This window comes from Eimeria acervulina, genomic scaffold (assembly GCF_000499425.1).
Source record: "Eimeria acervulina Houghton genomic scaffold, Eah_scaff124, whole genome shotgun sequence".
NCBI classification, from domain to species: Eukaryota; Apicomplexa; class Conoidasida; order Eucoccidiorida; family Eimeriidae; genus Eimeria; species Eimeria acervulina.
This window is the reverse complement of record NW_013549336.1, coordinates 20,811-38,709: the sequence shown is the minus strand read 5'-3', so window position 1 is coordinate 38,709 and position 17,899 is coordinate 20,811. Positions and strand designations below refer to the sequence as shown.

At 52.1% G+C, this 17,899-nt stretch overlaps 3 protein-coding genes across 3 annotated transcripts; all 3 read right to left on the bottom strand.

Moving 5' to 3' along the window:
• Positions 1 to 253: 253 nt before the first annotated feature.
• Positions 254 to 2,007, bottom strand: EAH_00018800 (hypothetical protein, conserved; the record flags this gene model as incomplete). Its single annotated transcript, XM_013393728.1, has 6 exons — positions 254 to 387; positions 551 to 646; positions 914 to 1,058; positions 1,283 to 1,371; positions 1,644 to 1,744; positions 1,943 to 2,007. 6 exons carry the CDS (start codon positions 2,005 to 2,007, stop codon positions 254 to 256), a joined length of 630 nt encoding a protein of 209 aa, XP_013249182.1.
• A 1,976-nt stretch (positions 2,008 to 3,983) lies between these two features.
• Positions 3,984 to 10,296, bottom strand: EAH_00018790 (hypothetical protein, conserved; the record flags this gene model as incomplete). Its single annotated transcript, XM_013393727.1, has 17 exons — positions 3,984 to 4,348; positions 4,488 to 4,562; positions 4,694 to 4,809; positions 4,941 to 5,053; positions 5,233 to 5,378; positions 5,540 to 5,672; positions 6,049 to 6,448; positions 6,674 to 6,726; positions 6,852 to 6,995; positions 7,218 to 7,440; positions 7,655 to 7,779; positions 7,933 to 8,100; positions 8,207 to 8,380; positions 8,578 to 8,927; positions 9,159 to 9,333; positions 9,542 to 9,802; positions 9,898 to 10,296. The coding sequence occupies 17 exons, from the start codon at positions 10,294 to 10,296 to the stop codon at positions 3,984 to 3,986; spliced, it is 3,420 nt and encodes a 1,139-aa protein (XP_013249181.1).
• A 1,504-nt stretch (positions 10,297 to 11,800) lies between these two features.
• Positions 11,801 to 17,174, bottom strand: EAH_00018780 (hypothetical protein, conserved; the record flags this gene model as incomplete). The annotated part of the gene is made up of 6 exons (XM_013393726.1): positions 11,801 to 12,763; positions 13,317 to 13,478; positions 13,619 to 13,873; positions 13,973 to 15,669; positions 15,924 to 16,308; positions 16,539 to 17,174. The coding sequence occupies 6 exons, from the start codon at positions 17,172 to 17,174 to the stop codon at positions 11,801 to 11,803; spliced, it is 4,098 nt and encodes a 1,365-aa protein (XP_013249180.1).
• Positions 17,175 to 17,899: the final 725 nt, after the last annotated feature.

Below are 17,899 nucleotides of genomic sequence, written 5' to 3'. Positions count from 1 at the left end.
CATATATATATGCTGCTACGGGTAGGCCCAGCCCCAGCTTATTCTGTTTTCGTCTCTGTGCATGCACGCAAAGAAGGACCCCCATGGGTTCCGTCTTCTAGTGGCTGCTGCAGCAGCAAAAGATTCTGCTGCGAACTATTGAAATCATTGTTGCCTGTGCAATTTGACCCCACTTCGATAGCTTTAGCAGCTGCTACTGCTGCCCCTGTTGTTGCTTGTTCCTGCTGCTGCTGTAGCTGCCGCACCATCAGCTTCAGCGGGGCCTCCTGCTGCGGCTCCCAGCAGGCACAGTCGTCCATCCGTCAGCATCCGGCTGCTGCTGCTCTTTTTGTGCTTCGCCTTGAGCTGCTGCTGCTGCTGCTGCTAGACGCGAGCGTGTCCGCGAAGCTGCATGCACACACCACAAGACAGTCCAGAAGTTGCAAAGTTGTTTCGTGGGGGTTTAATAGGTGCAGCCTTCTTTAGGGACCTCACGCTCCCCCGTCTGCTTAATTCCAACGCAAACCCTAAACCCTAAACCCTAAACCCTAGGCAGATGGTTTTGATGTACCAATGCCCCCTTCAGCGTCCTGCCCTATCTCCACTGTTGACATGAGGGCTTCCAGAGCCTCTTCCTCGTCGCTGGAGTCGCTCATGCTGCAGTCACCTAAGAGCAACAGCAGCAGCAGCAGCACGTGCAACAGCAACAAATGCAACAGCAGAGGCAGCACAAAAAGAACCGCAGAAAACAACACGCGCCGCCACGCCCAGGCCCAATAGCCAAGGGAGAGGAAGGAGCAGCACAAGCACCAGCAAAAGCAACAGCAGCAGCAGGCAGCCAACAGGCTGCATCTAGCCGAAAAATTCAAACATGAGCCGCAGGTGCAGCAGCAGCAGCTGCTGCTGCAACAGCAAGAGGAGCGTATGCCCCCACCTTCTGCCGCAGGGACATTTCCACACCGACTCTGTGCAGCAGCAGTTGCTCGCTGCTTCTGCTGCTGCTGCACCGCTGCAGCCAAATCAAAGCAGCCCCGGCTCGTTTGCTCGTGCAGCTCCACAAGCAGCTGCGCCACCTCCAGCTGTACAGGCACAGCAGACGTAGCAGCAGCAGCAGCAGCAGTTGGGCGACGAACTCCGATGAAGCGCAGAGTATCATTCCTCTAGTATTAGGGAACAGAAGGCACGAAATTGACTGCGAGCTAGGCTTTAAACGTGAACAGCAACAGAACGGAACGAGCATCCTAAACCCTAAACCCTAAACCCTAAAAACCTAAACAAGCAACATAATTTTAAGGGTTCTTACGTCGCTGTCGTCTTCAACAGACACGGAAAACTCGCGGCTGAGCCGCTCCGAGAGGCTGCAAGCCAAGTCGTCTGCATCCACCTTCTTGTCTGTACACCACATAAAGGAACAGAAGGGCATTGCTTAGATTTCTAGCGTCCACCCCCCCGTTCTTCTGCTGCTTCCGCTTAGACTGCTGCTGCTTCTGATGTCTCTGCGGCTTCTGCTGCATGTTCTGTTAAGGCGGCTGCTGCTTCTCTAAAGCCTGCAGCTGGCTGCTGTTACTGCTTATTCTAAGGATTCTCCTGCTTCTGGTGCTGTTTCTGCTGCACTGGCGAACGCAATGAGAAGGGAAGATGCTGCGGAGAGTTTTACAGCTTACTCTCACTGAACTCAGTTATGATATCTTCGTACAGTTGCTGCCGCTTCTTGTACGACTCTCTTCCCCCCCATCCTTGCTCAACAGCCAAGTTCAAGACGGTCCTGCAGCAGCAATAGCAGCAGCAGCAACAGCCTTAACACTCCCGTCTGCGTGACTTTACACCGGCAGCGAGCGCATTGCTCGAGAAGAATTGTCCACTGAGCAGCTGTAACAATATTAATACGCTTATTCTTGAGATGCATGTACAACTAGTGAGCCTAGAATATGTATATATATTATTTCTGTTTCGAATTCCCCACCACTGGGCCAGCACAGCTGCGACGGCCTCCTTGAAGACCGCCTCCCGCTGCTGATGCTGCTGCATTTTGATATTGCGCCCTCTTTCTACTTCGCTTGTGTAGCTAAACACAAGCAAAGAGGTGAAAGAGGAGGGAAGGTACCCAAGGAGTCCCCTATAACAAATGACGCTTCAGCAGCCGGCATTCGTCTCGTCCACTGGGGCCCCTGGGCCTGAGGAAGCACCCTAAAGCCTAAATATTATAAATATTAAAACCAATACTGCAGGAAGAAGACTGCTATTAGGGGAAATGAATGGGAGCAGAAGTGAGGGTTTTTAACTGCAGCTCTAACGGCGTGTGGGGCGCCTGAGGGGCCCCAGAAGGACGTGCTGGTTTTGCGAGAAGGTAGCAGTTGATGGAGCCAAGATACCTTCAAATATTTGCAATTGGTTTTTGAGAAAAGAAAGTAAAAGGAGGAATAAACTTCCTGCATGCGCGCTTCCCCACAGGCACTGGACCGCCGCCGACACTTCTCGCAAGCCAGAGGCGTGTTGATAACCTGAACTGAGTTTATGGGCTTTTCTGGGTGTTTCTGCAGCCTTTATGCGGTTACAGATTAATTAATTTGTTGTTTTCTGCGTCAATCCTTGCATCTTCCATGCTTTTTATCCGCCTCAGAAACAAGAGAAGCAAGGACTCCTCGATGTAGAGCAGCGCTTCTCGATCTTCACTTGCTGCTCCTAATGCTGATTGTTGCAGCATTTGTTGGAGATGCCACGAAATGATGCGCATTCTGAGGGCTACTAAGCGTAGTCGTTTAGCTTATTAATGGGCTGTTTCAGAGAGTTGCGCATGCTCGAGTGTTGCATGTGGATCCGTGTGAGGTACGTATCTTCAAAGGGTGCGCCTTTTCGAATTTTATCTGCTAATACGCTCCGCGTGCTTATAGTTCTGCAGCAGTTCTTGAGGTACATATATTCATGAAGTCCGTGTGCATGTGAACTCCGCATATTCTTGTGCGGCAGGTATTCACCAATTGAAAAACTGCAGAAGTGCCTTGAAGCTGGTTTTTCTGCATATTACATGCCCCTTAGGTATTTCGGTTGAAGGTGCCTCCTCGAAGGCGATGTGTGAGTTGTTGCACACAACGGCTTCGGGTGGCAGAACAGCGGAGGCAGGAGGGAAGGAGCTGTGCCTTCCCTTGGGCGCCAATGCACCGCATTTAGGTTGAGTGTTCATTTTGTAAATGCGCACTCCATAGAGGTATTTCGGTGTGAGGTTTTTGAATATTAGTCTTTACGTGGGTCACAACTGAGAGTAAATGAATACTGCACGCCATATGCTTACACTGGGCAGCATGCCACTCTTTCGTCTCATTTGGCACTATCACAGATATTCAAGGGAGTTATTCACACCTCCTAATAAAGCAAAACTTCGCGCTGAGTGGTGCGCATCTCCTGTAAGCCCGTAAAAGGTGCGCAGCCTACTGCACCTCTTCGCTTTACACAAGAAGATGGGCGCTGCTACGGTTCCTTCTGGACGTTGCACTCACGTGAGTGCCACGGCAACCCCACCTGAACGTGCTGAGTACAGAGGTGGAAATCTGCGACGTACTCCTCTTGTGAAGAGGGCGAGGACGCTTCATGGACTGAATGCAAAACAGCTAAGCGTTCCACCATGCACATACGTGTACAGATGCCCGTGAGGATGTGAGTGTGCGTACATATGTATAAGAAGGAAGTGCAAATATTCACAAATGTATTCACAAGGGAAGACTGAGCGTGTGGACACTCGTTGCCAATCATTTGGAGGGAATGACGACTGATGGGGAAAACAGGGACTTACGCAGCGGAAGCCACGCCCAAAGGGAGCTGCGCCTCGCAAGAAAACGTAACCGGAGGCAAGCTAAAAGTCCATTGCCCCTTAACCCTGGCATTTCTAGGGAAGGACACAGAGATGAGTGTGTACTCCGCTGCAGGGGAGTAAGTACTACGCAAGTACGCAGGGCAGATGCTCTGCTGCCCACTTGGCAGTTTAACAGCCCTTTCGCCCTGTCTTCTCGCTACAGCATGAAAGCTGTGGTCATGAGAACGCTGTCTCTATTCTGTAGGGCTGCTTTGAGCTCCTTGAGGTTTTCTAGACCAGCAGTCCGTTCTTCAGCATCTTCCTCCGTTTCTCTCTGCTCACGCGTTCCCACTAGGGCCTCCTGACCCGCTTCCTGCCTCCTCTTTTGAACCCTTTCGCGGATTTCGGGCTCCTCGCCCAGCTCCGGGGAAACTGGGCGTTCTTGCGCGGGCTCCCCTTCAGGCTCTCCTTCAGGCGCAAATTCAGACTCCAGGCCGAAGCCGCTCTCCGACGCGATGTAGATAGCGTGCTGCCGCACAATAGCTAAGGCCATCTGCAGGAGGTGCGGGTGCTTGACAGTTCCTTCGCCATCAACGCAGAGGGAAACAAAGTAGCGTCTCACAGCCCAGTAATGCCAAATGCACATAATAACGCGAGGTGGTCATGACGGGTTTTCACTGTTGTGTGTCGTCGAAACATTGCACAGCGCAAGTTTGCTCACCGGCCCAGTTGTAGTACATATGACACAGCTTGTACGAAACTACAGCGAGGAAGTGTTTAGACCAATCGCTTTCGTCTGAAAACGCATCAAGACAAAACACGGCAAACTGTGTAACGGCTTTAGCAGCAAGTGACGCTGCGCCTGCTCCCCGGAGAGCGCCGCTCGTGTTGGCTATCACTGGAGCTGCATACAGGTGTGAAGCGTACTTTGTGCTACGTGAAACTCCGATGCCGAAGGAGAGCCCCGGGTGGGATCTGCCGTCCCTATTAGAAACTTTTCTTCAGGTGTTTCGGTATTTGGAGCCACCGGAATAACAGGCCCACTGAACCACAGCAACCAACCAGTTGCGCCGCCAGAACGCAGTTCTGCCAGACTAATCTGAAACCTCAGTGCAGTAGCGATGACGTGCCTCAAAAAGATTTTTGCTTGCTAACGATCGAGATTGAGACCAACCTGTCTATGTAGGCTCCAACGGGCAGCCCTTGTACGCCTTCCCTCCCCTTCATGAAGAACTTCATTGGGTTAGCGGGGCGATGCGGGTTCACCAAAACATTGATGAAAACCTTCTGAAACGTTCACAAGGTCTTTAAAGCCAGTCTGGCTCTAAAGATCTAGCTCCAGGTATGTTTGGAGGTGCTTCGGTCATGTTATGCAGATTAGGCTCTGTACAGGAACTGCCAAGCCGAGCGCCACTCGGGAGCTGTTCAACTATCTGAGCGAAACGTGAAATTGCTTGCAGATGTACCTGAACCAACTGGCTAATTGCAGCTTGTCTTAGGTAAATGGTATCCCCTGAACTCAATTCAGTCCCGGGACTCGACTCCGCTGCCCTGATGTTGACGTCGGCGTAAATTTCGCCATTGACCGGAACAATGACTCCTTTGAATCCGTCTGCATAAACGGGCTCGCCCAGCGGGGCTCATATGCGCCAATGGCGTTGAGCACCTCTAATTGTTTGTGATCCAGAAACTGCAACAATTGCAGCATGCTGCTGCTCGCACGCGATTTAGGCACTGCTGCAACCACAGGAGATTCCTGCACTGTAAACTCACTGAGGGGGCCGTCGGGGGAATGTGTAAATTCTAGCTCTATATTTTTGAGCCATCTTGAGTTAGATTTTGCATATTCAAGAAGGGGATGGCTGTCGGGCAGTGTGATTCTTTTCCCGTCTTCTCCGTCCTCAAGCTGCAGGCAGGAAAAGAACTGGGACCAAAACACGTGAACTGCTATTGGTGTGGTGCATGGGTAGTTCGAGACGAAAGCGACATGAAGTCAGGCAATCATCTGCAGAGCGGACAGAGAGCAGCGTCCCCATCGACAGATAATGAGGCCTGTGCACCTGGAACGCTTCTGGCTTAGGGGTTTCGAATTCGGAAACTAGTATGGCCATTGCTTGAAGCAGAGGGACTGTTTTCTCTCGAAGCTTAAACTTTAGGATATGTCGGCCTTCTGATCCAACGGTTGCCCCTTGACAAGTCAAGGTTTCAAATGTCGGTCTGGCGTGTTGGGCAATTTCTTCTGCCTTGCCAGCGGATCTCCGCATCTCAGCAGCTGGGCATACTGTCAGGACAACTGCAAACTCAGCATCGGGAAAAGCAGTAGCCATGGGATGTTCGATAATCAGTTCACTGGTCTCTGGGGAGAATTCGAAGCTGCCAAGGTCAGTTCCAAGGACGTTTCGGATGGCCGTGACTTCGTGGGCCAAGACCTCTTTTATTTGCGAGCTCCCGCTGGGAGCAGACCTGTATATGAGAAGGTGAGCGGGTGCACGTTTGTGTGGCTTCACGCTCTCTTCAAAGGTTAATTTCTCCCAGAAACGCTTGAAGTGCTTCCCCATGTCCTTTATAACCCCTGCGCGGTAGTTGGCAGGTGCTGATGCTCCGATGTGGCTCACGAACTGAGTGTGTCCAACGTTTCTTCCCCCGACAATGCCTACGACCCCGCAGCGAGCGTTAGGAGGCCTGTGTAAATTGCAGTTCGCAATGCAGGTTATACAAAAGATATGCAGAAGAAAACTCCGTCAACTATTGCAAGGTCGCAGCCCCGCAGTTTTCGCGAAAGCCACAAGCGTGCCATTGAAGTGCACTAATTTCATTAAACAGACGCCAATGAACCTTAAAGGCTTCAGCAACATATTTTTGTCGATTATTTCGTCAAGTGGAGGCAAGTTTCCATGCTATACGTACCCGAAGGAATTAACCGCTATGCCTATGGCCCTCACCACCTCTGATATTTGCGGCTGTACACGCACAGGAACCTCAGTAACTTCTTAGCACTGGCGAAGGCTTCACCAAATTATGCAGGGGAAGCCTTCTTTGCCATTTTTTGTACGGGTCGTGTGTGAGGGGGCTGAACAGGACTCACCGGGCGTACTCCTTCCCTAATAGGTGCCAGCAGCTGATCCGCTGCCCAAGGAATCCCCGCACGAAGAGAATCGTCAGTTATTTTCGTTTGAAACTGTAGGTAGACATTCCACCACATGTTCATGGACTTGTCTTCTGGCCTATTCTTAAAGGCATGTAGCGTTTGAAGCTTGCAGCATTGTATTGGAAAGTCTTGTTGAACTGACACCTGCAAATGCGCTCCAGCACATCTGACAGGCATCTAGCCGTCCTTCCAGGACCAGAAATAGCCCATTCTCTCCTGCCGGTGTTGCGCCGTCAGTGGTAGCTACGGGTGAAGGGCACCGAACAGCCAAAGGCGCTAAGCGGACCTTTTTGCACCGCCTACCTGTTTTGCAGCCACGCGTACTCTATTGTTCGTGTCATCTGAGTCGTAGGCGAGCAAAACAACAGCTCCTCGAAGGCCGTGTCTCTGCCGTATGAACAGATCCCTTAAACTTCTTTTCGTCCTCTCAACCCTCCCCTTCTTCCAGTCGGCTTCGCTTCGGATGAAGTGCTCGCAGCAAGCCGGAGCATCCATGTCGACAGTCAGTTGGCCCCTGTGGCGAATTCTGCGTGTGCCGCACATTCCCATTCACACAAATGTTTTGCTTTTCTTTTCGTCAAAAACGCGTTGAAAGAAGCACAGTGCAATGCGCTGGAGGCACAGAATACGCGCAGCAGCATCGTTGTACTTCGGGCCGATTGTGCCTGCCACACCACACAGAGGTTCTGTACGCTGAGTCAGTGGCATTCCCAGTAAAAGGTAAAGGTCACGGTAATCACCTCTGTCGCGTGAGCTCAATTGTATTCTTGATGGACTCCACTGCCCTGGAGCTTCCGTGTTCTCTGCGCCCAGTGCAAACAACAAGCATCCAGCGACTGTTAAGCGGCACCTTGTGCCGTAGAACCTGCGGCCCGCAGTGAACAGGACGTCGGAACAAAACACAGTAGAAGTGTCAAGCAGGGGCAACCTATTGGGGACGCAACAATTCCCAGCATGGTATGCTAGATGACTCTTTGCTGGAATGTTCTCTCCACTTGGAGCAAGCCTTGCAGTTCACCGGCAGCTGGTTGTGCAGTCTTACAAGATTTTGGCAAAGCCGAGCGCGGAAATCAGGAGTCAGTTCAACGAAAGTATCCTGCTGTTCTTCTTTTCTTTCAGGACCCCACGAAATCCTGGGCTCCCCGTAGTGTGGCTCATCTCCCATAACCTTCCGCAGGCTCGTGATCTGCGAGCCACGCACAGTAGCTGCCAGCATATGTTCGCAACAAGTACCTACTTGGGCCATTACCTGGTACGTAAAGCAGAGACGCACCATACCCCTTACCACTTACATCCTTTTGGACGTCAATGGGGAGTCCGCCGTTGTCCCCAATGTGCACCTTGAGCTCTTTCATCTGTTCTTTAACTGCTGGCGTTCTAAGTATGTCTTTTACCAGCTCAGTGCACTCTACGAGAGTTTCTTGAGCACTTTTAGGCCTCAGCATTGCCCGCGACCCCTCCTCTGGCTGTAACAGGCATGCACTGCACATACTTTTCTCCCCTGTACGTTGCCCGTGCAAAGTCAACAGAAGCCCTAGAGTTGTCCTAATGCTCTAGTCGCGTTTACATTCCCCAAGGCTGTCCACAGTGCTTAAGGCTCGCGTAATTAAAAGTTTAGGGCTAGGGGCAGCAGCAGTCTACTGGGTATTACAGGCGACCGCACCTGTGGGGCCTGTGCAATGACTCTAAGAAGATTGACAGGCAAGTAGCAGAGCCTGGAACCACCGCGAGCCTCTTTTGCGGTGACCACCTGCTTACCCTCCACATTTTCGTTATAGGCATCTTTAAAATACTTTGCTACAGTAATGGTGGTTCCGCCTTTTTCAAACGTTGCTCTGTCGGCTGTTGTGTCCATGATATCTACGATTCTGTATAGATTTCCCTTGTGCACTGTGACGCAGAGACGGTTCTTGTATGTAAGCAGGGCCTGTTGGTAGTCCATTTCCCTCAGGCGGTCCTCTAGGAAGCCTACCTCTAGCTTGCGATCATGTCTGCTCACCTTTAGCAGCCAAGCTGCGAAATCAAAACAGATGCACAAAAGACACGTGTGTGCATGCAACGCTAGGGAGAATTTTTTCTTGATTCTCCATTGGTGGCCCGCTGCTCCTGCAGATGTGTGGGGATGCAAGCGTGCGACGATCGACGATAATCAAAGGCACTACGAAGCCAGTAATTAGTATGTGCTTTTGCTGAGAAAACCCTCAACAGAGTGCTTCACCACCTTCCGACACACTTGAGGCTCACCTGCGTCGCTTTGGATTAGTGTTGCATCGACACCGTAGAGTTCCATGTCACTCTTTAGAGAACGGGGGTCCAGTCTGATGTATTGTGATTGCCCCAACGCCCTTTGATAGTTCGCTGCCTCCAGGGTAATCATCATGGCTGCAATGAAGTAGAAACGCCAATTTGCCCCGGTGAGCTACACAAAGCAACACAGGCGCGGCAAAGTGGAAATGTGGCAAGGCCTTTGACTCGCCCGCACGAAAAAAGCGATGGTCGAAGACCAGATGAAAAGCATATGCTAATAAAGAATGAAGACTTTTTCTCACAGCTGAAACTTTGGAATCTCCCTGTGATGGCTGGGAGACCGGCAGCTGTCTCATGTGCATCGCTGCGGTTCAACCCACCTCTCGTTCTTCTCCAAAAGTGACAGTGTATACCTTCAGTGGGGCGTCTCCATCACGCACGGGTACTTCGCGCGTTGGCTCATCACGGATCAGTTCCCGTATGCGTTCTGAGTATACGATGATCCACCGCAGTAGCTCCGAATGCTGAGCTCCTCTTGAGATAACCCTTCTCGGCCGCTGGCGTTCCGGGGGTTCCTGGATTCCAGTAAGCGCCCTCAACAGCTGTGCCAAAACCTTTCTTCTCTCCTTTCTCTCCTCTACCTGCGAAGCCACAAGAATGGCCTCTCCCAGCTGCTTGTGTGGCCAGAGAGGGTACTGAGAGTTCTAGAAATTGCAAGCGCGCCGCAGGCACCCACCGGTCTTTCAGTCCCACGTTCCTTTATGCTCAGCGGATATCCCCATGCCTGGAATTCCTCTTCCAGGCGCATGGTCCACGCATTGCACAACACCTGGCCTCGCCTTTGGCCCGTGGGTTCCAGTGCGCGTTCGAGGCTCTCGGTCAAAGGACGCTGTCTAGGACTCTGTCGAAAACCCCTGCCTCTTCCCCTTAGCCCAGAGCCTCTGCGGTCACCACTTCGGCCAGGTCCTGAAGGGTGCCTGCTCCCCCAAGGACTCCCTTCTCTTCTACCCTCTCCATGCCACCGTTCCTCCCTCCGCTCGCCGCTGCGCTCACCCCATTCTCGTTGTCCCTCTGGGCGAGGCCCGCTGCCCGATGGCGGATCCCCCAGACCACCACCACCGCCTCTTTCTGACATCCTGCTCGTACTCGTTTACACAACGTTTCTTGGCCCTTCACGCGTGCCACGGCATGTCGGTATCGCGTTGCGTCTCCGGCAAGATGTGTGGACCCCTGTCTGCGTCACGGCTGAAACGCTGTCTGAAGCAGAAGCAGAAACCCTTAAACGTCCTTTTCTCTCGGAATTCGTGTTCTCAGCGGCTTGCTCCTCCCTCCCCTTGTTGCCTTGCTCATGGTTAGACTTCTCCCGAGTTGTACGGCACTACAACGCTGCAACGCACATTTTCCGTTCGCTTTCCAGGAAGCCCTTCAAATAGTTGGCCACCTGAATCGATGTTAAAGTCAAATGGAGTTCGTCTAAAAAGGGTAATTATTATGCCTTGCCGTCGGCAAAGAAAACTCTGTCCTGAAGGGAACCTATTGCCGTGGCGATAGACCCCACGGTCGAACCGAACCATAAGCAGTTCTCGGATGCCGCTACTGTCACACACAGCAAATTCCTATCAATTAGCCATTGTTAGTTTTTGTTCGCTGAATAGATTGAAGAATGGGTCTTCAGTACCCTGAGCTGGGCAAGGTCACCCTCGACTGGCCACAGGCGCGAGCACAGGGCTGGTTGCGCGCCGTACGGCTCGTGCAGTCTGGACAGGATACGAATAGATGCTTCAAATGGCCAGGAATCCAAATCATATTACCAGAAAGTGACTTTAAAATAGTTGTTACTTCGAATTTCGGCGGAACGGTCCACACTTTCGGTACCACCACCACTAATCTGGCCGCAAGGCACAGTTGGCGAATGCAACACAAATCGAGGAACAAATCCTCCGGAAAGCGTATCAGATTAAATTGAGTTAAACCCGCAATATCAATGTATAGTGAAACTAATGTTCTGGCGCTCTAGACAACTCAAGACTGGACGCCGCCACCATAGGGAGAGAGCAGATGTTGCACGCATCAAGTCGCAGAAAATTCCTGCATAAGCTCTACACAAGAAGCATGCATTCATGCATCTTGTCGTTGCACTCGCGGAATAGACATGACGAGCAACTACGAGACAAAAGAGGCGCACGCACCCGCATTCGCTGGTGTCACGCAGCGAAGAAGCCCAATTTGAGCTTGCCGGAAGCAAAAACAGTTATGTTTCCAGTTTCCCAAAAGACATTGTGTGGAGAGGCAGAGTCTTAATGGACACTAATTTGCCTCCGCTCACGTATCCACGCATATTTTCACCTCTCTAAAGCCCCGTATGTCATAGTGGTGCGCTGAGCCGAATGATTGCCACATCTTGGTTTTGGGGGCCCCCTGCGCCTGTAGCTCCGCGGTAGCACACTCTGGCTGTAACGGTTACGCGTTTCTCCTTTAGGATGGCCGTTGGGAGACGGCTGAGTACATCGCGGATGCGTTCCTCCGCTAAAAACGCAGGCACACAGAATAAACATTGTAGAGGGATGAATGAAGCATGCAATCTGTTGGCGCACGTGCCCTCCACTAGGAACGCAGATATGGCGATGGCTGTTAGCAGACTAGCCTTGGTTGTAAGGAAGCTGCATACAACTTCTCTCACCACTTGTTGGGGGTTGCCGGTAGAAATTAACACGAATCATTTGCTGACTTCCAGGTGAGACAGTCCCTTTCGATGGTTCAAAGGTAAACAGACGCGAGTATGGTGAAGGGTCAACAGTAATTTCAAAGCTCCCGCATGTTTCAGTCCTGGCAGAAGCATAGGGAGGCAAGCCCTGACGTCCAGGGCTCCACGCCCCAGCCACAACTATCGTACGTGTTACATCATTGTTGACTATCAAATCGGCTTCGTGCAGCAGCCCCCCTGTGTCTACTTTTTGCCTTTCATCCCGCCCTGATGGTGGAGGGCTACGGGCGGACTGAGTCTGGGTGTTGACTCTATCTCCGTGCATATGGCTTGGGCCCTCACATGGTTCTTCAAAACAGCCACCGCCGGGAGGGGAGCCGAACTGGACATTAAGGATTTGCAGGCTCTGCGGCACTTCGAAACGCCTTTTTTCAGGGCTGGAGTCACTCCCCGCCAGCTGCGCTTGCTGATGAGAAAGGCTTTGACCCTTTGCTTTTGGAGAAGGATTTCCTTCATCCGTAATCGTGCGATTCCAAGGGGTGTCCAGCTCGTCCGGGCATAAAAGACTGCGCTCTGCGGAAAGCCGTGGTAGAAGCTCCATGCAACATGCCAAGCAGGTATTACCATCTCGTAGAGTGCCTTCAAAGTCTTTGGATTCCACCGAGCCATCGCAGCAGCACTTGCTGCTGCTGTTGTGGCCGCTGCTGCCCTCATGCGAAGAACAGGCAGCGGCCTCCCGGGGAGGACAAACTGACCCACCGCGTAGAATCGGTGCAGTTACGTAGATTGGGTTTGCAGTTGCAAGCCCAAAGAAACTCAAAACCCTCGAATTATGCCCCTCAGTGGCAAGCTTGAGCTCGAAGTCGCCTCTGAGCCAACCCTCTGCGCCGCATTCAAGCTACAAAAACCAAGTCTTCAAAACCAAAACACGTGATATGTGTCAGGGAGTTACCAGGCTGATTCGAGGCTTCTTTTAAAGGCCAAAGAGTAGGAGTGAGAAGACAAAGACTGCACCTGGGCGCTGCGGCCGGAAATGAAAGACCAGCTCCACCGAACTCGACCCAAGGATTACACCTTGCAGTAGCTCACACGAAAAGCAGCTCAGACCTGTTCCAGCTTTGGCACTATCCAGTTGAGGGTACCGGATTTGCTTGGGGACAAGAGTGAAGGACAAGGGAGTGGATGTTCTATTCTTCAAAGACACGGTGTAGGCTGTCGAGGAAATGCAAGTGGCCCCTGTGAACATCGCTCCAGGAGCACGCCACGCTACACAGATAAATTGTTTCTTGCAAATGAGCAGGAAGAGCATTACTAACACGCCGGGAGGAAGCTCATAATCAGTTCAGCTTCACATGCACTTTTTGCCAAGAAACGCGCGTGCCCAACAAATGAAGCAAAGAAGCGGGAGGCTCCCTTGCCGCTTCCGTGCTTTTGCGTAGCATGCTACTGACTAGCAGGGAGGTACCTTTTCCCTGAGGTGGACAGAGCACAGCTCCCATGTCGTACGCTGTCTGAAAAGGAACCACGTCGACTGTCTGCTGAATGCCTGATCCGCTAAGGGAGACTGTTATCCGGGTGCGCGCCGACTGAAGGGTCAGGTCGGCAGCGAAATTCTGTAGTGAGAACAAATGTTTTTCATGGGACATTATTCAAAACATTGTCCTTGAAGGGACATGCAGCGTGCCTGGGAAAATGTATGGAGCTGTGCTCATCCGGGCGCCAGCAGCCGTGGAATGCCGAGAGGATCTCTTACCTGTGGTGCATTAGGCTGAAAGGCAATGGTGAGGCAGAGTGGGCGTTCAGGTGAGACTTCTCGAGCAACGCTGATCAGGCTGAACCTGCAGCCCAAGGGCAGCGGCAAGGCTTGGAAGGTGTGGGAGCATGGCGGTGCAAAGGGAGCTAACGTGATGTACACCTGCTGGAACACCCGCTGCCCCACCATCACCGAGCCAAAGTCCACGTGCTTCATGGAAGCAACGACGAGGGGGGGAGTTGCGCAAGTGCTGACCTACGCACAAGCAGTAGAAGGGTCTCCTTGAGAGCGTTACAGCGGGCAGCACGCAGTACAGTGACACTGGAATCCGCAATTTCCAATGGAGAGGTTTACCTCAATAAATGACTGTGATGTTCCAAATACGGGTAATTGCGGAGAGTCCGCCTCCCTCCCAGAAAGGAAAGCGTCAACCTGTCTGGGTGACAGACGCCATATTTTTAGCGGTATGAGCCAACGCGCGTGATGGAACGCTCGTGGGTCGTCAAAAGCAAAGAAGTCGGCCCCCCCGTCGTCTTCTAAGCTTGTCCACCGAGCTCCCCCAGCCTTGGTCACCTGCTGGAGCGCTGTGCGTAGAGCCGTGCCATTAGTAATCTCCCGCGCAGGGTCAGCAACGTCGCTAAGCCCTTCTGTAGCACCAGCCGTTGCCACACTGTGGCCATTGCCTACAGCCTCAGCGGAGTCTTCTGAGAGGCACACAGTGGCATTCTCATCTTCCTCTACAAGGCTTTCTCCAGACTTGAGGCCTGGTTTATTGTTCTTAGGCTTCGCATCTCTATGCGGGCGTTTTTCTGTTGCGGATTTCGAGTCCATTGGTGCGGTGGCATCGGCTTTCACAGCCTTTTTAGCTCTTTCTCGGCCTCTGGCACTCCCACCTGATGCTGTAGGTTGTGCTTTTTCACCGTTCAGAGCCCCGCCACCAGGCTGTGGTCCATGTTTTGCAGCTTCATTAGCACTGGAAAGAGAAGACCCTTCGAGGTCCGCCACAGCTTCTTGTGCTTCGACTGCTGGCAGCAGCTGCATGTATTCGTTGGTTGGGCTAAAACAGATAAAGAGAGAAGCGCTGCGCCTTTTCGGGTAGAGCAACACTCGAGTTGGGGTAATGCCGAGCGCGCTGAGGCTTGAAAGTGGCTGCTGGACTTCTACAAGAACAGCTGTGAACTGCATGGCTTCTTTTGAAGGAGTTTTCGGGAAGTTTGAGTGCTTTGGGCTTCCTTCGGCATCTCCCCTTCCAAGTGCAATTTGATTGCCTAGGAGCTTCAGTTCTAACGTTGCCGATGTTTTCTGGCCAACAGGTATGGCGGGAAACTTCAAACTAGGGGAAGGCAAAATAACAATCGGCGATTCCACAAGAGTAACGGACCAAGGAATTTTGATTTCATAGGCGGCTTGGCTCGCCAGCAGGACCCGCATGCGAAGCTCGCCTTCCCGTTCAACTGCTTTCCCTGTAGCTAGCTGCAGAGCGTGGGCGTCGCATCGAAGCTCTGTCGGATCAAGTGCCACAGCGAAGGATCGTGTCTCCCCTGGCAGCAGCATGCCTGTTCCTCCGCAATCTAGATGGGGAAGGTACTGATGCAGGTCGTCCCACGTCTTGCTGTCCGTCTCCTGCAGCTGCCGAAGGGCTGAAAAGGGAGGCGGTGTCTGTGTGTCTCGGAAGTTCTTCACAGGGAATTTCACAGGGACAGGGTGCCATTTTGGACCTGCAGTTTCTTCCTTAGGAGCAGAGTCGCTCGAAGAAACAACGGCACAATTAGGGTCTTGCGGAGGGGTGAAGCACGGACTGCCTGGTTCAGGAGGCTGATTATCTTGACCTGCCCTTGGGAGTTTCTGCCTGTTCATTGCGCCATTAAGGTCTGTGAAGTGAGGGGGCTCCAAAACCCGCAGAGCGCGATCAGAAGAACGGAAACCGAATGACGCCACCAACAGGGAGGGATTGTGGACCTTGATTAATTGCGTTCGGCGAATCGTGTTTTCGGACGTCCCAAAATTCAAGGCCGTGCGAGAAAGGCGCAAGTGTAGCTCAGTGAGAACACCTGCACAACAGGAATTCTTTCACAGCAAAAAAAGCCCCACTCTTTGGAGGGGAAAGCGGAGGTGCTCTTGTCGAAGGCAACCGAAATCCGCACAGCTCATATTCTGTGCAGGACACAGTCGAAGAAACCATGGTGAAGTCTACTTCGAGGGAATGCCTTTTCCCTCCGGCCTCTTCATGCCCCAGCAAAATATGTGCTTACATGAGTGGCGTTTCTGCCTATTTGTTGCACACCTGTAATGGCTGTCTCCGCACAAAGAATTTGGTCGCTTGCCCTTATCTGAATTGGTATCTTGAACGCCACAGATTTGAGATTAGTCTTAGCAACATCAGGAGGGAGAGGTTGCACGTATTCGGGATGTCGTTCGAAGAAGGAGAAAGATAGACAGAGGTGCGCTGTCAGAGAAGCCACACCTCTAGGCTGCACGAAGGAGCAGCGCGGCTCTACCCATAATACCTTCTCTTCTACTTCCGGCGAAACCACCTGCAACGTGCGGGTCAGGGTGCTGCTGCTGGCCACTTGAAAGTGTTGACGGTATACTCTATCTGGAACACAGATCCCGAGGTCGTGTAGCGGCGCATCCATGCAGACGGGCGGCAAGACGCACTGTCCGTCCACTACGACCACCACATCTTCGTGCTGATGGCAGCAACACAAGAAAAAAGAAACAGGTGTCTCCTCAATACCAGCAAGAAGCCCGTCATCTCACTGTGGTAGAACAGAGAAGTGACGAAGAACAAAGATGCCGATGCAGTGTCATCGTGTGGAGAGTAACTGCAATAGCCCAAAGTGTAAAATAATACATCTGGGTCAGAAAATTGCAGGGTAAAAAAGCCAATAAATCTTCCTGTGCGGGTCGGTGCATGAACAATGGTAATTTCCTGCGTCTGGAAGGCGTCTAACTCTCCGGCTGCGTTCTTAACAAGAGTACTTCGGAGTGAAAGCTGCAACGGAGGAGCAGTGGGGGGAGCATCCTGGCGATCTTGCTCCGTTCTGCTTTCCAACAGGCCGCCCAAGCCACTAGACAAGATTCGTGTCCAGGCAAGAGTATTTTGTTTGTCTGAGATCCGAAGTCGTTGAGCCAGCACAACGGCCTCCCCCTGGAGCGCCTCCAGCCATCCAGAAGCACTAAGACTCCTCAAGTCTTCTTCCGGCTGGCCTGCATTGCTTTCCTTTCCCACATTTTCAGCTGAGGTAAGCTCCGTTGAAGTGAGCGTGACAGGATCCTCTGCGCTTCGATTTTCTGGTTCTGACTCCTCGGGTAGATCTTGTGGAAGGCCAGCTGTGTCACGGGTCTGCCCTCTTCGTTGGTTAAACTGAGAGTCTGCCTCTAAAGGCTCCTGCAGCTCTTCTGGAGATACAGGAAAGAGGCGGTACGCGATGCCGAGGTTCCCAGTGTTCGACAGTCTGAAACGAACTGCCGCCACTTCGCCAAGCTGGATATCTCCAGCGGAGAGATACACAACGCCGTCTTTGCCTTCTTTTTCCTGAGGGACTTGTGCCATTCTGCCCAGGCGAATCTTTGCTCCGCCAGTTACACCTTGGTTGTCTTTTTCTGGTTTCTTTATAGGACTAGGTTCAGATCGTCCACCGCACCATCCTCGAGAGGGCGCACTTAAAGTATGCAGTGACTTCAGAAGTGATTGAGGAGACAGCTTGTGAGGGCGGAATGACAGAACAGACCTTTTGCGCGAGCAAATGACTGGCAAGGACTGTGGGCCCGTGGGAGAGAGCAGAAGAATTTCCGTCCTCAGATCTTCTTCCCTCTTGGGTGTAAAGGTTACTGTTAGTCGCGTGCTGCGTCCCGCAGATATCCTGCCTGCAGCTTCGAAATCTACAGAAATGATGCCTTCGACTTCCTCTGGAAGCGGCAAGATCCGAAATGTGCTGAATCCCAGGCTCACGTTGGTGACCTCTACCTCCTGTGAATATAAGCCACCGGCTTCAAATCCCTTAAACGTCACCTCACAAGGAGAGCACCGAAAAGAAGGCCCAGAGTAAACCCTCCCTGCAATGCGTTGTGGAGTCCCCTCCAAAATCGCCTGCTGCTGGGCCTGAAGCGCCTTTTCTATTTTTTTCTGCTCGAACACACTAAGGCTCCTTTTTTTAAGAGGAGGATATTTTGTAGTAGCCGTCTTGTCGTCTGGCCTGCATACCAACTATCTTCAGCAAACAAGTAGAAACCTCAGCAAAATTATTTGTCTTCGAGACAACGGCAACCCAAAGTGCA